Source organism: Xiphophorus maculatus, chromosome 15, assembly GCF_002775205.1.
Source record: "Xiphophorus maculatus strain JP 163 A chromosome 15, X_maculatus-5.0-male, whole genome shotgun sequence".
Classification (NCBI taxonomy): domain Eukaryota; kingdom Metazoa; phylum Chordata; class Actinopteri; order Cyprinodontiformes; family Poeciliidae; genus Xiphophorus; species Xiphophorus maculatus.
This window is the reverse complement of record NC_036457.1, coordinates 23,754,721-23,775,398: the sequence shown is the minus strand read 5'-3', so window position 1 is coordinate 23,775,398 and position 20,678 is coordinate 23,754,721. Positions and strand designations below refer to the sequence as shown.

Genomic DNA, 20,678 nt, shown 5'->3' with positions numbered 1-20,678 from the left:
CCCTGTATTAGAGTGTAGTAGATAGTGTTTGACATAATGTTTTAACTGTATTATAGATTATAAAAATCTCAACTAAATAAATAATAGTTTACCACCTCAAAATACTTTTTCACATTTCTGTTACCAGTGAAGCACAACTGTCCACTAAAACTTGAAAACCTTTGCCCCCTTCATGAGACTATTTGCTTATAAATTATTGGTCGATTGACTAAGCATGATGAACAGCTTTTGAGTTGATTCTTTCCATTTTCCTTTACTCTGAATTCATGAGCAAGAAAAATTTAAAGAATTATTTCATATTTAATTTTTACCTATTTGTATCTAACCATCTAACTTTATTATCTATTTATTTTCTTATTTTAATCTAAGATTAAATAGGATTCTAGGTCAGCTCTCATAGATCAGACATATTGTCACTGATACACAATGCACAATTTTTTTCAATATCGGAACCGATAAAGATATTTATATCGGATCAGTGTATCTCTACTATGTGTCATTACTAATGTACTGACACATTTCTGACTAAACAGTTATGTTTTCTACATAAAATGTAGATCAGTGTTTGAGTTGGTTTTGGGTTTTGATTATTTAGGTGTTAATTGTCTTTGATTACAGTAGATCAGCAGTGTTTCTGTTTTATTTACTATAAGTCGGTCCTTTGTGTTTCTAGTTTTGTTCATTTCTTGTCCCTAGTTATTCCTTGGTACTCTAATTATGTTTCTTAGGTCTAGTTATTCTTCAGTGTAAGATATATTTATTTATTATTTTTTGTATGTTTTTCATTAAAACACTTAACATGATCCATGCTCCCAGCCACAGTCTGCATTTTGGTCCATCCATAAACTCACAATTGATTACACGTCTTGCTTTTGTTTAAGACATAGCAGCAGACGTTACTGCTATTACTTGGAAAATTATAGGACAAACTGATTATTTATGCTGTGATAATATTATTGTGATTATCAGATCTCTGATCTGGCCATTTCTTTGGTTTCTCTTTCGACTAACTTTAAACCACAGAGAGAAACAATGGAAGTTATACAAGACATGTCACATTTTAAAACTGTGGTTTGCATTCGAACTAATAACTGGCCTGTGCCTCATTATCAGCTTATGTTTGTGAAGCATATTTATGATCAGTGGATAAAAAAAGATGGGGCAAATTTAACCAGATTTGTTTAATTTTATACAGCATAATTTCCAGACCTTAGTTCTGAGAAATGAATCAGACATAGGTTTGTAAAGGTACAAATGACAAATACATTATATGAACATAAATGCCTACCTAAAGTAGCAATCAAAGAAGGTGATTTTTTTCCCCCCGTCTATCTGATGAGAATCTAGCCATAGCAAATTAGGGAAATACAGAAATATCTGAATATGAGTTTTGTGAAAGTAATCTCTAGTTCTGCAGAGCTGAAGAATCTTATTGTCTTTTTGTTGCTGTTTGCTTTGGAAATCTTGCAGTATGTATTTACAGACACTAGAATGTGGATATAATAACCCAGCATATTTGAAATTGACTTTACATGTCTAATGCTTATGTAAAGTCAATGTAAATCATTGCATGGTTTTCAATCCAGTATGTAATCAGATGAGGCCATGCAAAACTGTTCCCTTCACTCAAACAAGATTTACAAACATCACCACACAGAGAGACATCTTCACTTTTAGAGGGAGAGGGTCATTATGTAGTTGCACAAAGCTTCCATCAGCTGTCTCCTGGCATCAATGTTTAATCTCTGCTTATTCTTTCCTCATACATGTCCACATTTTAGTGGGGGTGAAGTCGTCCAGCCTGTCCCGGAGCTGAGAAATCCAAAAATGCATCCATTGTTTGTGGTTACATACTCTAAGAAGGGCTTTGCATTTTTTAATACTCTTTCATGCCACACACATCCTCCAGAGGATGAGGCTAAAATAGATTTCAACTTGCAGCTCACAATGTGAAAGAGTAGTAAACCCAATGCTAAATTCAATAAGCAGCATTGAGAGTTTGGTATTATGGTAAGAGCAGTCTGAAGCACCTTCAAGCTCTTTAATTCTTATTGCATGTCTTCCTTTTTTGGTTCTGCTGCAGCCACATCATTAGAGGCAAGGTCACGGGGTCACAGCACACATTTGTAGAGTGAGGATTACCTCATGGACGATTTGAATACCACTCACCCCTGCTGCCCCTCTCCCCACCGCTTCCCAATTAGAGATGCAGCCAGCTAACAGGCTGTGGAGGGTTAAGTTAGCCCCAAGCACCTCTCAAGACTGATAAGCAGCAGATTCCTCCCTCCTAAGCCTGGATTTATCCAGGTCTTACAACTCGACAAAGAGCAGAGATGAGCTTTGAAACATGACCTAAAAACGATCTGCTTCTCTCACTATGCTATAGGTTATTAGTTGCACTTCATAGATTAGCTTAACCTTGCTACTCATACCTGCTTTTTTTCTACAAAAATATTTGAACTCACTCAAAAATATGGGCAATGCCAGGATGAAACTGGGAATTCATAAAATCTATGCAGATTTTATAAATTCATGCAGAGCACAGAACACATGTGCATACCCATGCTTTGTTACACTGGCAGAGTTGGAGGGAAGCTAGCAAGTGATTGAGACATTTCAGGCTGTGGGGTCTCTGGCAGGCTAATCCGTGAAATGAAACTCAAATGGGAGAACGGGTGAGAGGCGAGAACATGGAAAGATAAGAGTGCGGGGGAGTGAGAGACAGAAGAAAAAGTAAAGAGAAGCACGAAAGAGACAAGCCCTTGAGCTAGAAGGATGAGGAGACAGACAGACAGACAGACAGACAGACAGACAGTGGGGTACAGGTGCAAATCTGTGCTGCAGGTGAAGTCAGAGCACAAGTGTTTTATTCCAAAAGGCCAGACACAGCCTATTCAGAGGAACAAAGAGATGCTAAGGTGGAGGAAGAAGAAAATGCGCTAAGGTTTTCACTATGCTTTAAACAAACTGGGTCACATCATGTGTCATCTAACAACGTCAAAAGAAGCATATCTACTTTGAGTGGGCACCATCAATGGTACAATACACCAGGCTTTCTCTCACTGTCCGAGAATAGAATAGAATAGACTTTAATAATCCACAAGGGCAAATTGCTTATTAGTTGAAAAGCTACTCCATCCAAATATTAATAATACATATATAACCATTAGCAATAAATATTTATATAAATTACTTACATCACACATGGGTGTGATGCATACATACATCCCCCCCATTATATAAATTGTTTCCAAGGTCTTCACATAATAATTTATACAATTCATGTATGAAACAGTTCAAGATGAATCAAGATAAATGATGATGACTGATTCTGAGTCCTGGTACACTAATTTTGTGACAAATTAGAAACATCAACTGAACCTGTGCCATACGTCACAGAATTGTGGCTTGAATAGGGGAAAGATGTACACCGGCCATTTCTGGTGAATTCTCATCTCTTATCATTCTGTTCTGTCTGGGATCTCATTGAGCTCAATTTCTCAGGACAAATTTTATCTAGGCCAATCTGATAATTTAAATTAGCGTAGTGTAGTAGGTAAGTAAGATAGTGCAATGAAGTTTATTGTAAAGTTAATCTACTGTCAGTGTTTTAGGTCTAGTTTAATTCCTTATGTTGAAATCTTTTACTTTAGACTTGAAAAGTTGAAAGATGTATCTTCACTCGTTAATGCATTTCCAGTAATGGCAGACATATTGATGTTCCCAGCTGTTTATGTTGAGCCATATTGGAAAGTGTGTGTGTGAGCATGTGCAAGTGTTTTTAAATTTATATGTGTTGAGTCATACCGTCACGTTGGACACGAGGAGAGCTGAGAGTGCATGCTGAGTGTTGGAGTCGAGTGGTCCTATTGGCAGCCTCTCCACTTCACCTGCCACAGGTGGCTCTTTCATCTTCCCTGTCCTCAGCCTGCCTCTTCTTTTACCCAATGACCATAAATATGGATGCTTCTGTGTTCCCCTTGGTTTTAAAAAAGGAAATCAACTCAGTGCTGCCTTAATAAGTCAGTGTATTGTTATTACAGTTTTATTTGGTAATGTGACAAATCTAATGAGCTGCGAGGGCCCTCCCTTTTAATTTTCTTTAGAGATCATTCAAGCTCCCAGAGAGGAAAATTAAAAAATCCTTAAAATATTCATAAACAAATAGCACTAGTCATATAACATTGACTACATTTGGGAGAGTCTGTTTATATGAACATCTGGGTTGTAAAATCTTACAGCGGGGAACATGAAAGATAAAAGGAGCAATTTGTTTTTCATAGTTTTATGAGATAAGCTTATCTCTGTCATTATGAGAACATTTATGAGCAAATGGTGTTTGGGTCTTTTGCACTTTTCATGTGGCAGAAGTGGTTATAGAGGCATACTGGTGTAGCTGGCTGGTGATAATCGAGCTCATAAAAGCTGAGGGGGAGACAGATTTTGTGTCCTTCTTCTAAAAGATGTAGGATTTCCATTCTTAGGAAACACAACAATTCAAACACCTACAGCTGGTATAGACATAATTACTTTAGAAAAAAAGTGAAAGGCTTATCTCACACTGCAGCAAGTCTTTCCAGTGCTCAGGTGCTCTACTACTTCTTATGTTATCAACTCTAACATTCTTCCAAATTTGGCTTGGGTGAAACACCAATTGGAGTTGCAGGTAAGAATAATATAAATTTGTTGTGAAAATTAAAAGAAAGGAGGAACTGACAAAAGCAATAAGGTACCAAGTTAGACACTTGCAATGAAAGGCTCCAACTGGATACATTTTGGTACACATGCAGACACATTCCCTTTGTAGAAACTGGACATGGGTTCTAGGAACATGAAATAAGGCAAATTCTATAGGCAGTTACTGAGTGTCTGACTGTCAGTCTGAAAGGCAAGTGAAAGTAAACATGTAGACTTGAACTTTGATGGAGAGATACAATAAGGACTAGGTTGTTGTAACATAAAATATTACATATGAGAGATGTAGCAAGATGACACCATCTGTGTTGATTCCCTCTGTTACCCACTCGTTCCATCATCAGGCTCAGCTGCACATGCTAGGCACCAGTATGATAGGACAACGCACAACCATATGTCAGATTCAGCTTAAAGTTATTGGCAAATTAACAACATTACAAAAAGGAAAGCAAAAATAAAATACTACTTTATAAACCCCAAATTTCTAAAAAAAAATTAATAGGCTAATGCCAAGACTTATGCCTATTTACCCTATTCAGAGACTCAGCAGCCTACAGTAATGAGAAATGTCTTCTGTCCATATACATACTGTATAAGTACACATACACACATTTATTTTTACGCATGCACCTATGTACATACATGCATGTATATTCATTCATGCATGTATGCATGTACGTATACATGCATTACATACATGCATGAATACACAATACATATACTGTACATATATGCAGATATATACTGTTAGGTATAACAGCTTATACACTGCCTGGCCAAAAAAAAAGTCGCCACCTGGATTTAACTAAGCAAATAGGTACAAGCCTCCTATTGGATAAGTACTGCATAGGCGATTATCTTTCAGCTGGCAACAAGTTATTTAACCCCAGCTGATGCAATGAGTAACTCCTCATTTAAGGTAAACAACCATGGCAAAAGACACATCCTGTGGTCGTGGAAAAGACGTTAGTCTGTTTAAGAAGGGTCAAATCATTGGCATGCATCAAGCAGAGAAAACATCTAAGGAGATTGCAGAAACTACTAGAATTGGGTTAAGAACTGTCCAACGCATCATTAAAAACTGGAAGGATGGTGGGGAACCATCGTCTTCCAGGAAGAAATGTGGTCGGAAAAAAATCCTGAATGATCGTGATCGGCAATTACTTAAACGTTTGGTCAAATCAAATCGAAGAAAAACAACAGCAGAACTCAGGAGTATGTTTAATTGTGAACGCAAAAGCATTTCCACACGCACAATGCGAAGGGAACTCAAGGGGTTGGGATTGAACAGCTGTGTAGCCGTAAGAAAACCTCTAATCAGTAAGGCTAACCAGAAAAAAAGGCTTCAGTTTGCTAGGGAGCATAAAGATTGGACTCTGGAGGAATGGAAGAGGGTCATGTGGTCTGATGAGTCCAGATTTACCCTGTTCCAGAGTGATGGGCGCATCAGGGTAAGAAGAGAGGCAGGTGAAGTGATGCACCCATCATGCCTAGTGCCTACTGTACAAGCCTGTGGGGGCAGTGCTATGATCTGGGGTTGCTGCAGTTGGTCAGGTCTAGGTTCAGCAACATTGTGTGCCCAAAGAATGAGGTCAGCTGACTACCTGAATATACTGAATGACCAGGTTATTCCATCAATGGATTTTGTCTTCCCAAATGGAACGGGCATATTCCAAGATGACAATGCCAGGATTCATCAGGCTCACATTGTGAAAGAGTGGTTCAGGGAGCATGAGACATCTTTTTCACACATGGATTGGCCACCACAGAGTCCAGACCTTAACCCCATTGAGAATCTTTGGGATGTGCTGGAGAAGGCTTTGCGCAGTGGTCAGACTCTCCCATCATCAATACAAGATCTTGGTGAAAGATTAATGCAACACTGGATGGAAATAAATCTTGTGACACTGCAGAAGCTTATTGAAACAATGCCACAGCGAATGCGGGCTGTAATCAAAGCTAAAGGCGGTCCAACAAAATATTAGAGAGTGTGACCATTTTTGGTGGCGACTTTTCTTTTGGCCCGGCAGTGTACCTAACAGTGTAAGTTTTCATAATCCGACATGTTAAGGCTCTCTTAAATCTCACAAATAAAGCATGTAATTTGAGGGCATCATTTGATTCATTCCACAGTTTCACCACAATAACTGAAACAAATCGAGATTTTACTTGACTTTGTTTTTAGCATGGAACAAGGTAAATAATAAGTTAAAACAACATCAAAATTTAATAAAATTTAAAGGGGAAATACAAGGAGGTAATTTTCACAAGATATAGAAATATGGATGAGAGTAGGCACAAATGTGTATATATGTAAATTGAGGCTAAAACATATAAGTGTGTATGCATGTATGAATGCATATATTTAGACATATGTAAACCCAGATTAAAGAGAAAATGAATGGTGGCGCAGGGGTTTAGCACGCCCCACGTTTGGAGGCCTTGGTCCTCAACACAGATGGTCGCGGGTTCGACTCCCGGTCCCGACGACCTTTGCCGCAGAGGGTCTTCCTCACCCTCCTTCCTGTCTGCCTACTGTCGAAAAAATACGAGCCACTAGCGCCGCAAAACTCTTCGGTGGAAAAAAAAAGAGAGAAAATGAATTAACCTTTGTTTATTTTTTTATTCATTTTTATTTGATTTAATAATGAGTGTCCATCTGAAAACATGGTATAAGTTTATGGGGTATGAGCTCATAAGTTTCTTACTTCTTCCTACTTCTTTTCGAGCATTTTAAGATTATTTTCTTACAAAAAATATGTGAATTTTGCATTCCTTGTTCATGTATGTGATTTTATATTTCTATCATGTTCGGAATGAATAAATACTATGTTCAAATATTAACAAATCTTGTAAGTTATACTGACTCTGCCTTAACTTAAGTAATAAATAAATGGATAAATAGTCTATTAGTTGGTTCACAATTTCCCACTGACGTATGTAAATTGTGAAGTGGTAGCAGAGGTGGTGGGTCCTTCTAGCAGCCATTACAGCTACTGGTTACCATTCACTTATTATCCATCCACCTCTTTCATTCGGTGTTTAAAAAAGGTTGCTGAGCAAAAAGTCCACTAATTTCTAAAGCAGTTCCCCTTCTTTGGTATTACAGAGCCCCCACGTACTTGGACATAGTTCATTGCATAGAGGATGCTTACTTGAGGCATAATAGTGTATAATAGTGAATTGAGTTTGAACTTTTAAGAATTTATTTTCAAGTCTCAAGTCAGATAGATCAACTGAAACAGAGCAACCTGTGAAGCTGGGATTCTGATGTGGAAAGTGAGTGGTTTCTCAGCAATGAAAACCTGTTTATCTACATGTCTGTTGTCAGGTAGAAACAGTGAAAGCTGCTCTGTTAAACTGTTTATCTTCTTTGTTTCAGACATGAATCAGTATGTGACATGAATCAGTCACATTAACATCACTCCTGAAGCATTTTGATGTGCTGAGAGATCAGCTAGCTCACAGAACAGCAGTTCTGTGTTGCTACAGGACTGGTGTGATTGTGTTCTCACATCACACCTTTAAAGATATGGTTGAATGTTTTAATCAACATTTTGCAGACACTGGTGGCTGATTAATTCTCATTCAGGTTTTGTTCAAAGTAATGTGTTGTCAAAGATCAACATAAAAGTTTATTTGTAAAACTTCATTTCTGAGCATAATGTTGTAGATTGTTTTATATAAACAGATTTTTTGTTATTTGTATAAAACCTGGAATAGATTCAAACATTAGGGCATGGAAAATAAGCATATTTAAAGCACATTTCTGTATATTCTCTGTAATGTGAAATAATAGACCAAAGGATCTTCACAAAAAGTCTTCCGGTGTATCCTTTAATAACTGATTTAACTTTGAGACTTTCCATTATAGGAATAAATAGAAGGGGACCCTTTATGTTTCACTTTCTCTGAATTAATAATAAGCAATATAAACAATGTTGCCTGAACTCTGACTATAAAATTTATTCAGTCTACACTGCTTGATTTCTCTGCGTTCTACCACGGACCTTGGTACCTGCCTCGGCTCCCTTTCTGTCAGCGTACCTGCAGAGCTTTTTTTCTGGCTCTGACTCTTATTATAATTGAGTGTCAGTGTTTGGCTCTGGGTCTGGAGCTGGCATGTCCTACAGCTTTTTTCTTTTTCTCAGAGAACAGTTAAAGCACATATCCAGTTCATGCACACAGTTGGCTGTCACTTCTCTTGGCACTCATTTATCTAAATCTGGCTTCCTCTGTGTGTCCACCTTTGACAGGACCTCCCTCTGCGCCACAGAACCTAGTCTACAACATCAACCAGACCACCGTTAATCTGGAGTGGAGCCCGCCAGCCGACACTGGCGGGCGGAACGACGTCACCTACAGGGTTATCTGCCGCCGCTGCAGCTGGGAGCCCGAGGAATGTGTACCATGTGGTCCGAATGTGGGATACTCCCCTGCACAGTCCGGATTAGTGGACACTTACGTTAGCATCACAGACCTGCTCGCTCATGCCAACTACACCTTAGAGGTGGAAGCTGTCAACGGCGTGTCGGATCTGAGCAGGACTCAGAGGCTGTTTGCAGCGGTCAGCATTGCTACAGGTCAAGCAGGTAAGGCAGTTTGTTGATATTGTTACTTCATCGTGAAAGTTTCTTTGTTTTTTTTCTTTTTTGTTGTCTTTCTATATGAAAACCCAGAAGTTTAGAAATGCTTCCCAGGAGCCTTTGCACAGTTTGTTGTGTGCCAGTGAGAAGCCTGCACTTTGCTCCAGCTGAGAGAGCATCAGACATTTGCACCCTGACGATTGACAGTTTAATTTTGAAAACTTCTCCTACACAAGTCCCGGTAATGATTTCCAATTAACATTAATGGGTATAGACTGATATGATCCGTAATATTTCCGCTATGAATATTACCCAGATTAATTTAATGTGTGTGTCAGCACTGCAGCAGCAACTATTATTAGCTTAGCAATGATGCAAGCTCAGAGTGGTACCTTAAGAGCTGAGAGTGTATGTGCAGCTCAGGCTCATGGGAATTCGCTGTAATTAAAATAGTGTGTTTTGTGGTGACAGACTCTAAAGCTTTTTTTATTCATTATTTCTATAGATCCACTCAACAAGATTCCTCTTTCATGCTCAAGCGTCCATGAAACACAGTTGGCCCAAAAGGCCACGCTCAGACCAGAGTGATTAGAAGATAGCTGCAAATAGAGTATTGGGGCTCCTGCTGACTATGCAATTTCTACACCTAGATAACTATTTCTGTCAAGAACAATCTAAAGCTCATCTGCATTGTTTTATCATTTACAGTTTTATGTTTTTAACCAGAAAGAAGGATATTTCTGTATTCTGGATCCGTATGATGAAGGCATTAAAGACTAACATAGCTCAGCAAAAGCTTGAGCTCTGATGGTGGAGATGATGTATTTGCAGAGGTTTATGAGGAGCTGGGACCGTGTGGCAAAGGGCAGAACAATGTAGATTGGAGGATAAACTGATGATTAAAAGGTTCTCTCAGGGTCCATCATCATTACAACTGGCATAGGCACAACTGGCCCTACTGTGTGCCATACATGCACACAGTAGGGCTGGGAATCGTTTACTATGTCACAATTAGATCTGATTCCGATTTTTTTTGGCAATTCCTAATCAATTCAAAACAGAAATCACTAGTTATAATAATTTCTCAATTTTTAGGTTTGCAAAGGATCCTCATGATTCACTCTGCTTTACAAGGCAAAGTGACAAATGGAGATGTTTAAAAGGCTTTTTTATCAAATGGAAATTAAATGTTGTTGTAACTGTCTAATTCAGATTCTTTAAAGAGTCATTGTAGATAGTTAATGCTGTAGGCAGGAAAGATCTCCTGTAGCGGTCTGCATTACAGCGATCTGAAGAAGCCTCTGACTGAAAACACTGTTTACCCTCTTTTCATGAAAGGAACATTTTTTTATAATTTTCTTGATTTTATTAAGACTCCTTCCTTCAGTATCTCAGAGGTTGCACAGTCACTCCCAGAGCACACTTATAGAACGTTTTGAAGCTACAAACCTTGAAGGAGGTTTGACACTTCTTATAGATGCTTCATATCTGTTGTCCAGATATTTATATTCCTCAATCATCTCCACTTCCTCTGCCATGATGGAACCCTGTTTCTTCTGAAATCCACAATCATTTAATTTGTTGTCCAGATGAGATAATCCTTTCCACACCATGACACGAAGCGGTCCACCAGATCTCTCTACTCAGCCTCTTGTTTATTTCTGATACACCCAAAAACTGCAGAGTCTTCTGAGTATTTCTGTACAGGACAGAAATAAGACTTGCTCTGGACGTTTGTACAGAGTGAAAATAAATGGTGAGAGTACAGTCCATTTACTTTCTTAGGGTTTTAAACATTAACCCAGGCTTAAATGGAATCACCACAATCCTTGAATCTTCTATTTTTCTTTAGCAGTCACAGAGAGAGCGCCACCTTTCTGCAGACAATCTCCTCTACTAACAACATAGTTGAAATTTCCATCCACTCTTTTGTTGTTATTTAGTACAAATGTATTTAATCTCTCACTGCATTGAATAAATACTACTTTAAAGTATTCATATTGCCTGAGGGTACAAAAACTGGATAGTTGAAGTGAAATATCAATATTCAACCCCATGTTTGCCTTCAAAAAAAGACGGGCCAGTTGAATCTTGTTTTCAGTTTTGTAGTTTCCTTTGTTTGGTGCTTCCCACACATGTGTACATTGTAGTGCCAGCAGTGTGGTGATGTCAGGACGTCCCGTGTCATTACAAAGTGGAGCCTGACACCAAATGGATTTGTCTTATTGTTTATTTTTTTTAATCAATTTTGGGATATTTTATGTTTATTTGAAATCATATTAAAAAAAATTATGATTCTTTTGTGAATCCACTTCTTGGCACATTCGTAGCACATTTTTACCCAGATTTCATGTTGGAACATTGAGCCGTAGGGTTTAACAGTAATTGATGCTCTAATTAAGACTTTATATGGGATCCAAATAAGTACAAGCTAGGCAACTTCTCCATCTGTTCAATGAAAAGGCAACAGAAATGAATGCTGGCTTTATACCAAAAGTTGGAATAACAGAAGACTTTACTGACAATAATATATTAAGATGAAAAATAACCATATTCTTTCATGTGCTTTTCTTGATTCTAAGCAGTTGTCTTAAAAATAGTAATGAATTGTGATGGTAGCCTGGATGACTGTTATCCAGGCTACCACGTAGGGAATTTTGAATAAATAGTCTTTGGTTTAGTCTGTTTTTACACGTATCTTTGAAATAAATCCATTTTTTATAATCTTGAGTTTCTGTTAGTTGACTGGCCAGTTGGTGAATGTCAGGCTTTTTAAATTCTAGCTGAATTACACAACTGCAGCCTCTGGATGATGATTCTCTGGATCAGGGATGACTAATTCTGTTAGTTTCTTCGTTATGGTGAGTATGATGAACAGTCCACTGACTTTTTTTGTTGAAATGTAAAAACTGTTGTCCTCCTGTTAAACTGTTGATATATCTGTTCAACTTACCTACAGCATCCTGGTAACCAGTTTTTATTAGATAGCTGTTACTCGTGACGATAAGTTCTGCTTTTATCTTATAGTCAACAAAAGGAAAGTCCTATGTGATATGAGACTTCTGTCACTGATGACACCTTTAAAGACCTGTCTTGGATTGTTGGAAATTATTTGTTGCTTATAATCAGAACATTGGAGCGTCTCACAAAGATTGCTCCTTTAAGGCAAGTATTCTGGACCATTTATTACAGAAAGACTGCATTATTAAAACTTTTTATGCCTCATCGTTCAGAATTGATTAACCTTTGCACAATGAGGTGCTTGAGGCCCTTAACACTGAAAGAATCTGACGAGGGAAGAAGACTCTCTTCTGTCCCTTCCGTTCCTACCTGCTGAATGATAATCAGCGTAAACATAGCAGAGTGTCAAAAGGCAGTGAATGAATAAAGATGCTAATGCATCTGATGAGAAATTCACACCTCCGTAAAATTTAGCAAGGGAAACGTGTGGAGTGAGGCTAGAGCTACATAAGGTGCTGGGTGCTTATTGTCCCCAGAAACCTGATTACCTCTCTGTGCTGTTTTAAATGGCTTTAAGTAGAGGCTGCACATTTGTGAGCTTGATTTCTCCAGCTCTGTCTTTTCAGTAGTTGAATGGTAATTCCCAGTGTTGAGGAGATGTTGCCATCTCTGCCATCGCGCCGTGCTGGAAGTTAAGTGCATGTTTCAATCAGTGCTCCATTGTGAGTCGGCAGAGCTGCAGAGCCAACCTCAAAGACCCTCGTTGTTCCTTGCTGCCTCAGCTCTCCACAAGCACACTTGTAAACAAGTTCTTTTGTTCTTCCTGCAGAGTCGTGAGTGGGCATTGCTCTCCATTAAAATTCATTCAAGGAAAGATTGAGGTCTGAGACCAAAACATCACAATGCAAAAATAGGAGGAAAAGGTTTTCATGGGAAGAACTCCAGGACCTGTATTTGTTTGCAAGTTCTAAGTGCACACATTTGTTTATGTTTAGCACAGATTGTTGATACTGTTTGAGGTATTTAATTTAATTTAATTCATAACTCTCACTTTGCCCAGTCTTTAATAGCTTTTGTTTCTGAATTTGGCACCTTAGTCACACACAGAACACATGCCATAAAGCTACACTTAGCATGAGCTACAGCAACCCGCTGTGTTCCCTGTATCTGCACCCCAACCCGCTCTTTGTCACTTTCAAACCAGCCACTGATTTATTTTTTTTAGATGTCAGAAATGTTTATTTGTGAATTTTGAGTTGTATGTCTATTATTCTCACTTTAATGGATGACAAACAAGTGAGATGGGAAATCAGGAAAAGCACTGTTGTCAACTTCTCCACTTTATTGCTATATTTATCACACTTTCAGACTCCTCCATACTGTTTTTCCAAAGAACTAGTGATAAATCAAGTGATTCTTTTTCTGTGTTGTGGAGACTTTTATGGTGACAACGCTCTGCAACATGGCTGCAGTCTGTCTGTTTTGAGCGAGCAGCCATCAGCCCTCCAGCTTCCTGAGCACTGCAGCCAGTCTGACAGTCATCAGTTCAACACCTTTGCTTCACTAATAGTCAGAACAGAGGAGACCTATTTCACTCTGTCCTCATTGGAAATAAATTACACATTTGTAAAGCTGAGTAACGCTATCGATCAAAGCTCGCCAATTGTCATGGCAAAGTTCGCTACTCCAACTCGACTCCCCACTGGGTGGGAAAGAAAGAAGCACTGTGCTTTTATACTGGGCTGTGAAGAAGTAGTACCAAGATGTACCACTGCAACCAATAGGAAAATTCAACTGCCTAAAAATCATTGGACCGAAGAGGTCAGTAGTGAGACGGTTTTAGGCAAAATAATGTCAAATTAAACAAATTGCAAAAAAGTGTCAAAATTTGTGCTGAAACATAAAAATAGAACCCTAAATAATCTATTTATCAGCACATAAAGAGTTGATTTGGAGGTTGGTTTTACTTTAAAGAGAATCTTGTATCCAGTTTTTCCAACATTTTTATTATTTCTATTGATAAAGAAAATGCATTTCACTATCAATAGAACTGATAAAGAAGTTCTGTTGATAAAGAAATAGATTCTTGTTTTTCAGAATGTTTTGGTTCCAGTAAACATTGAAAAAAACCCAACCTATGTGTTCACTTAATTTACACTTAATCATTACTTAACGGATATTGTTCTGCACATTTGTGAAAGTAACACCTGGGGAACACTGAGTTTTCTGGAGTCAATGTCCATCTCAATGCCCATCAACTAACTCTATCAATAACACAACTTAGAATGAGACAAAGTAATGTCCCATCTCTTATGAATCCTGTCCAAATAATTAATGCACATGCTTTTATTTGAGTGAATATGAAGTATGCTAATACCAGCAGATTGTTACTACAATAGTTAAGCAAAATTGGAAAATTCTGCATGTACAGATGTTTGCCTGGAACAATGTTTGACAATCTGTCATATCAAACGTCTAAACCAGTGTAGTCCTATTTGTTAATCTACATTTCTAAAGATACAACTTCCTTGTTTTTCATCCAGACAACTTCATTTAGTTTAGATGTGTTGCTATTTTTTGGTTTCATTTGCTTGTGTATTATTATGTGAGTGTTGGATGATGTCCCTCTCAAGTAAAAACCTACTTTAACATTCAAAGAGAACAGGCTTATTCCCTTTGGTGCAATCTCTCTGTGCAGGATGAGAAAAGGAAAAAAAGCACAATGGAGCAGCAGAATGTAAGCTAAGCATTTGTCTTTGATCTGAAGAGCTACTGTGCCTGTGCATTCCATGAGAAGCAAATATTCCCATTTAGCTTGGCTGTCTCCGCCTGACTCATTTTCCTCCAGCAGTTCAGCATCTGCACTTCAGAGAGAAAACCAGCCGAGTTTTCTGCATGGTTTGATAGTTAAGAGCAATGATCTTTAAGAAGAACAGAAGTGATAATTGATACTCGGGTCTTCGCTGGTAACCTATATGTCCACTTTATTGACACTTAATCATCACTTAATGGATATTGTTCTGTGCATTTGTGAAAGTAACACTTGGGGAACAATAACAGCATTGATTTATCCCTGTTTGTGTTCTAATCTTCCATGGTGGCCCTAAACAGGAGGATTGATTGATTCTGAGGAGTCCCCACTGACCTGTGCCAGCCAGTGTAATTTTCTAGTTAAGCGGATCCTTCTTTGTAGCATTTGTCCCCGGTTTTACGTTACTTGGGAGTCCATTCTCTTCACCTCCCCCTACTTCCTCCGCCCCCCACCCTGCCCGGCCCGGCGCACTCACGGTAATTTGATGAGAGCTGGGCAAAGCAGTAAGAACCAACAGCTGCAATAAAACTGTGGTGGTCTCAGAGCAGCAGCTCGGAGCACTTAACCTGTAGCTTTTCTGTAAATGGCTCCTGATTTGTCTGTCACCCAATCCGTCAGCAATGAATAATTTTCATGGAAGGTGCACTTTAATTACTTTCCCATTTAAATGGCATTATCGTGGCCTATCTAGGTAATTAATCTCACCAAGTATCCTGTTTCAACCTTTTATTGCTGGCAGACGAGCTCGCTAAATCCCCCCGAATCTGCTGTGCTTGAATGAGTCCTCCCTCACAGAAGCTGGCATTGCGTCGTTCCTTTTCATTCGCTCCCTGTTGCAGACGTTGGACACCCCTTTCTTTTGGTGCAGGAAGCCTGTCAGAGCAACCGGCTGTTTCAGCGCCTTGGAACGAACTCAGGCAGAGACATTCATGCTGGGTAGCAGACAAGAATAGATCTCAGCCAGCGTGGGTTTAGTGGGCTGATATAGTAGCTTCAGATGTTTTGTCCTGATATGTTTTCTTACTGTTATACAAAAAGACTCAATAGCATGTGATATAGTTCAGAAATATACAGTCCAGAATACTTCAGCCCTTTGTTCAAGATGTTTAACTTACCACCAAATCTAAACTTATACAATTAAAAAAGCAGACCCTCTTTTTTTCTTCCTGATGACATTTGGTTCATTTTGATTGGACAACAGTTTTGGCCTCAAATCCAATAGGTGGCAGTGATTGGATATATCCCAATATGATTTTTCAATGGAAAAAGTTGACACCATGTGTTCAGTGTTTAATGTTGCTTTTGTCCCTGAAATATGCATTTAACAAATAATAATGGTGACTAATCTCTGTGCAAAGGTGCTCCATTAAACAATCAGCCATTTTGTCTTCCATTTTCCAGCCATACTCTTGATCTGGTTACATTTTTGTCTTTTGCACTGTTTTGAAGAAGAGTTTAATCCACAGTATGCAGTGTGTGGATGTTCCAAGTTACACACTGTTGCGCTGCACGTATACTCCTTTCAGGGAATGTAAAAAAATAAAGTAGAAGCTGAATTAAATCAGTTCCTTCTTAGCCTTTGGAGTGGAAAGGTATGAACTTTTAGTTTTTCTCTCTTTTTGGGAGCGAAATAAAATGTCAACTACTTCATGTAGAAAACAGTTATGAGTATTCTACCTTGATCTGGCAGCACAACTGTAGTCATGTCTCCAAACCAAATGGTGCATAAAGTCACAGCAAGGAACTGAAACATTCTTTTCTAAAACCAATGGAGAAATGCCTCCAGCTTGAAAGCAACTATTCCAGCAAACCAGACAAAAAGCCAATCTGTGGGTAAACCTTTTATGATGGAATACCATCATAATATTCAAAAAAAGATGAAAGATGTGGAGTTCAAACAGACCAATCCTGAATTCCATCATATTTGGTTCTATAACATTTTATGTGTGATGTGGATTTATTCTGACCCTGACACTCAATCACAATAAGAGCATTTTAGAATTGGTGCATTTGTCTGCTAGGGTACCTGTCCTTCACAGGACCCAGCATGCGTTTTCAGTCTTGGCAAAATAGCGTTCATCACCAAGCGTTGAAAAGCGAAGCTTAATTTTTTCTGGTTTTAAATGATGCACTAAATTGAGAGTTAGTTAAAACTTATTGCAGTAGAATTTATGACAGAGTTGCAGTAATGAAAACCCTGAATGAGTTAGTTTTTATTTAGTCCTTCCTAACTTTAAGCATGTTCATAGCTAACTACACCTAAGACTGAAGTTACTGAACTTGGATTATTTTATATTTTATTACATTTTTCATTGATTATTCTGGTAACATTTTTTACCTTCTCTCTGTGTTAGTTTTGTTTGGTTTACTTATTTAGTTCCTGCTTCTCCAGCTCTGTATCAAAATGAAGAGCTATTAATATGTAACGTTTGCAGAGACGGCTATGATATTTTGTTTTCAAACTATCTGGTCAGAGACGATGCAACATTCGGATGTTTATGTGGAACCTGGAACAGAGAGCAGTGGTTCACGTTCATCCTCATCCTATGGGTTGTGTTCCCTAAGAACAGACTCAGACACAGCTTCAATTATTCAAACCTCTGCAAGGCAGCAAAAAGAAATTGATGCAATGTTTTTTTCTTTGCTTTTTTTGAGCACTCAATCTGGTGTTTACCTTCCTTGTGAAAGCTTACTGATTCACTCAAACCTTCACTTTAAAGGGATATGTCTGATTTTGATAAGATCTTTAATTCTCTCATTTATCAACCAAGATTTTATGAAAATTACACTTATCAGTGTTTGTGAATGTATGTTACGATAGTTTTTAGTGAATATTGAGTGGTGATGTGTTTCTCTGCAGACACAATACTCCTTCAGTATCTCCATACTAAAAACCACAGGCTTCATTGGAAATGCTAAAACTGAGCATGCTCAGTCTGTTTCATTTCCCTTCCAAATTTTGGTCTGGACTGTGTTACTTGATCCAGAGGTAAAAACACAGGAGCAGTTATCTCTGCTGGATTCCTTTTTAAGGCTTTGAGCAACTCTCACTCAGAAAGCTCTACTTCAAGTGTCCATAATAAGGACGTTTTAAATTCAAGATTTTTGAAAGGCTTATGTTATTATTCGCTGTTCACCATGCAGATAGTTTGTCTTCTTTTTATCGAGACATTATTCTGGATATGTTCAGTTGTCATTCTACTTCTTCCTACTCCTTTTCAAACGTATTATGATTATTATGGCATAAATAAAAAAACAAAACAATTACTAGTTTTTAGGACTAGTGTAGGGCTGAAACAATTAATCGTGAGGAATCATTTAATTTAATGTGTGTATATATATATACAGTATATACTGTATATATATATATATATATATATATATATATATATATATATATATATATATATATATATATATATATATATATATAGAGAGAGAGAGAGAGATAGATATATATCTATACTATACAGTATGTACTGTATCTATACTATATATATATATATATATATATATATATATATATATATATATATATATATATATATATATATATATATATGGTATATCTGGGCCTCTATTGCTCTGGTGTTTAGGGCCTGTTCCTGGGCGGCCAGGAGGCCCTCATCCTGGCCGCCCAGGAACAGGCCCTAAACACCAGAGCAATAGAGGCCCAGATATACCACACCAGACAAGACCCAAGGTGTAGGTTGTGCAAGGAGGCCCCTGAGACAGTCCAGCACATAACAGCAGGGTGCAAGATACTGGCAGGGAAAGCGTACATGGAACGACATAACCAAGTTGCAGGCATAGTGTACAGAAACATCTGTGCAGAATATGGACTGGAAACCCCGGGATCAAAGTGGGAAACACCCCCAAAGGTGGCGGAGAACGCCAGAGCTAAGATCCTGTGGGACTTCCAGATCCAGACAGACAAAATGGTAATGGCGAACCAACCAGACATTGTCGTAGTGGATAAACAACAGAGGAAAGCCGTTGTGATAGATGTAGCAATACCAAGCGACTGCAACATCAGGAAAAAGGAGCACGAGAAACTAGAGAAATACCAGGGCCTCAGGGAGGAACTGGAGAGGGCCTGGAAGGTGAAGACCACAGTGGTGCCTGTGGTCATCGGGGCCCTCGGGGCAGTCACCCCCAAACTGGACCAATGGCTACAACAGATCCCAGGAACAACATCAGACATCTCAGTCCAGAAATGTGCAGTCCTTGGCACAGCCAAGATACTGCGCAGAACCCTCAAGCTCCCAGGCCTCTGGTAGAGGACCCGAGCTCAGAGGATAAGAACCACCCGCGGTGGGTGAGAAGGGAATTTTTTTTTATATATATATATATATATATGTACAGTACAGACCAAAAGTTTGGACACACCTTTTAATTCAATGAGTTTTCTTTATTTTCATGACTATTGACATTGTAGATTCACACTGAAGGCATCAAAACTATGAATAACATGTGGAAATATGCACTAAACAAAAAAGTGTAAAACAACTGAAAATATCCCATATATTCTAGTTTCTTCAAAGTATCAACCTTTTGCTGTGATTACTGCTTTGCACACACTCTGCATTTTCTTGATGAGCTTCAAGAGGTCGTCACCTGAAATGGTTTTCACTTCATAGGTCAACCTGCCCTGTCAGGTTGATAAGTGGGATTTCTTGCCTTATAAATAGCCATGAAAATAAAGAAAACCCATTGAATTAGAAGGTGTGTCCAAACTTTTGGTCTGTACTGTATATATATAATTTCATTTAAAAACTCATTCTTTGTCTGTAAATATTCTCTAGAGGAAGCAACAAATAATCACACGATCAGCTGTACACTGTGATGATGTTAGGTCAAGTAGAAATTGTTGGGCTCTACACATGATGATATTGATGGAGGACTTTTTTTTAGCTGCAGAGCAGATACATCCTTTGCTACAAATGGTCAAGCTTTCACTAAAGTACTGTTGTTACTGAATTTTAGGCAATAAAATGTTTTCTTATTTAAAAAAGGGAATTGAACTAATTGTGTATTTGTATTTTTATATATTTATAACATTTCATAAAGTTAGCTTAAGTGGTTATATAAAACATTTCCAGAGTGTGCCGTGTTTTAAATCTTATTAATCAACTGATCATCAGAATCATTGATAAATAAAATTTTACTAAAATAATCAGTAACAGAAGCTCTAGACTAATGGCCTTTATTCATTAGTAGCTGGACTAGAAGACGGGCAGAAGGAAAATGGAAGAACATGCAGGAAATGACAGGGAATCAACTGGGACAGCTGAGGACTGTAGCCTCTGTATGTGGTGCCTTGCTCTACCACTGAGCCGCATTAAAAAAAGTAAAAATAGTTGAGATTAAAAAAATTCTATTGCTCAAAATAATATAAAAAAATAATATAAAAAAACAGTTTAAACCATATTAAACCCATAGTTTAACAATCACCTTTCTTATGTTCCAGGTAAACACAGGAGCTCTAACAATTATTTACTGCCTCCACTTACAAACATAGCAGCCAGTATTATAAGGTTCCCATGGCACCAAGTTAAAATTGTACTGTTTTTGTTCAAACAAATGAGGCATGTCCTTCATTATGTTCAACATGGAGTAGCTGT

General features: G+C 38.1%; 1 protein-coding gene across 2 annotated transcripts in view; it reads left to right on the top strand.

Annotated features, from left to right (window-relative positions):
* Positions 1 to 20,678, top strand: part of epha7 (EPH receptor A7) — a 131,681-nt gene that overhangs the window by 43,393 nt on the left and 67,610 nt on the right. For both annotated transcript variants that reach the window (XM_023347225.1, XM_023347226.1), the window contains exon 5: positions 8,952 to 9,287. In XM_023347225.1, coding sequence (XP_023202993.1) covers positions 8,952 to 9,287 — 336 coding nt within the window. The remainder of the gene's footprint in view (positions 1 to 8,951; positions 9,288 to 20,678) is intronic.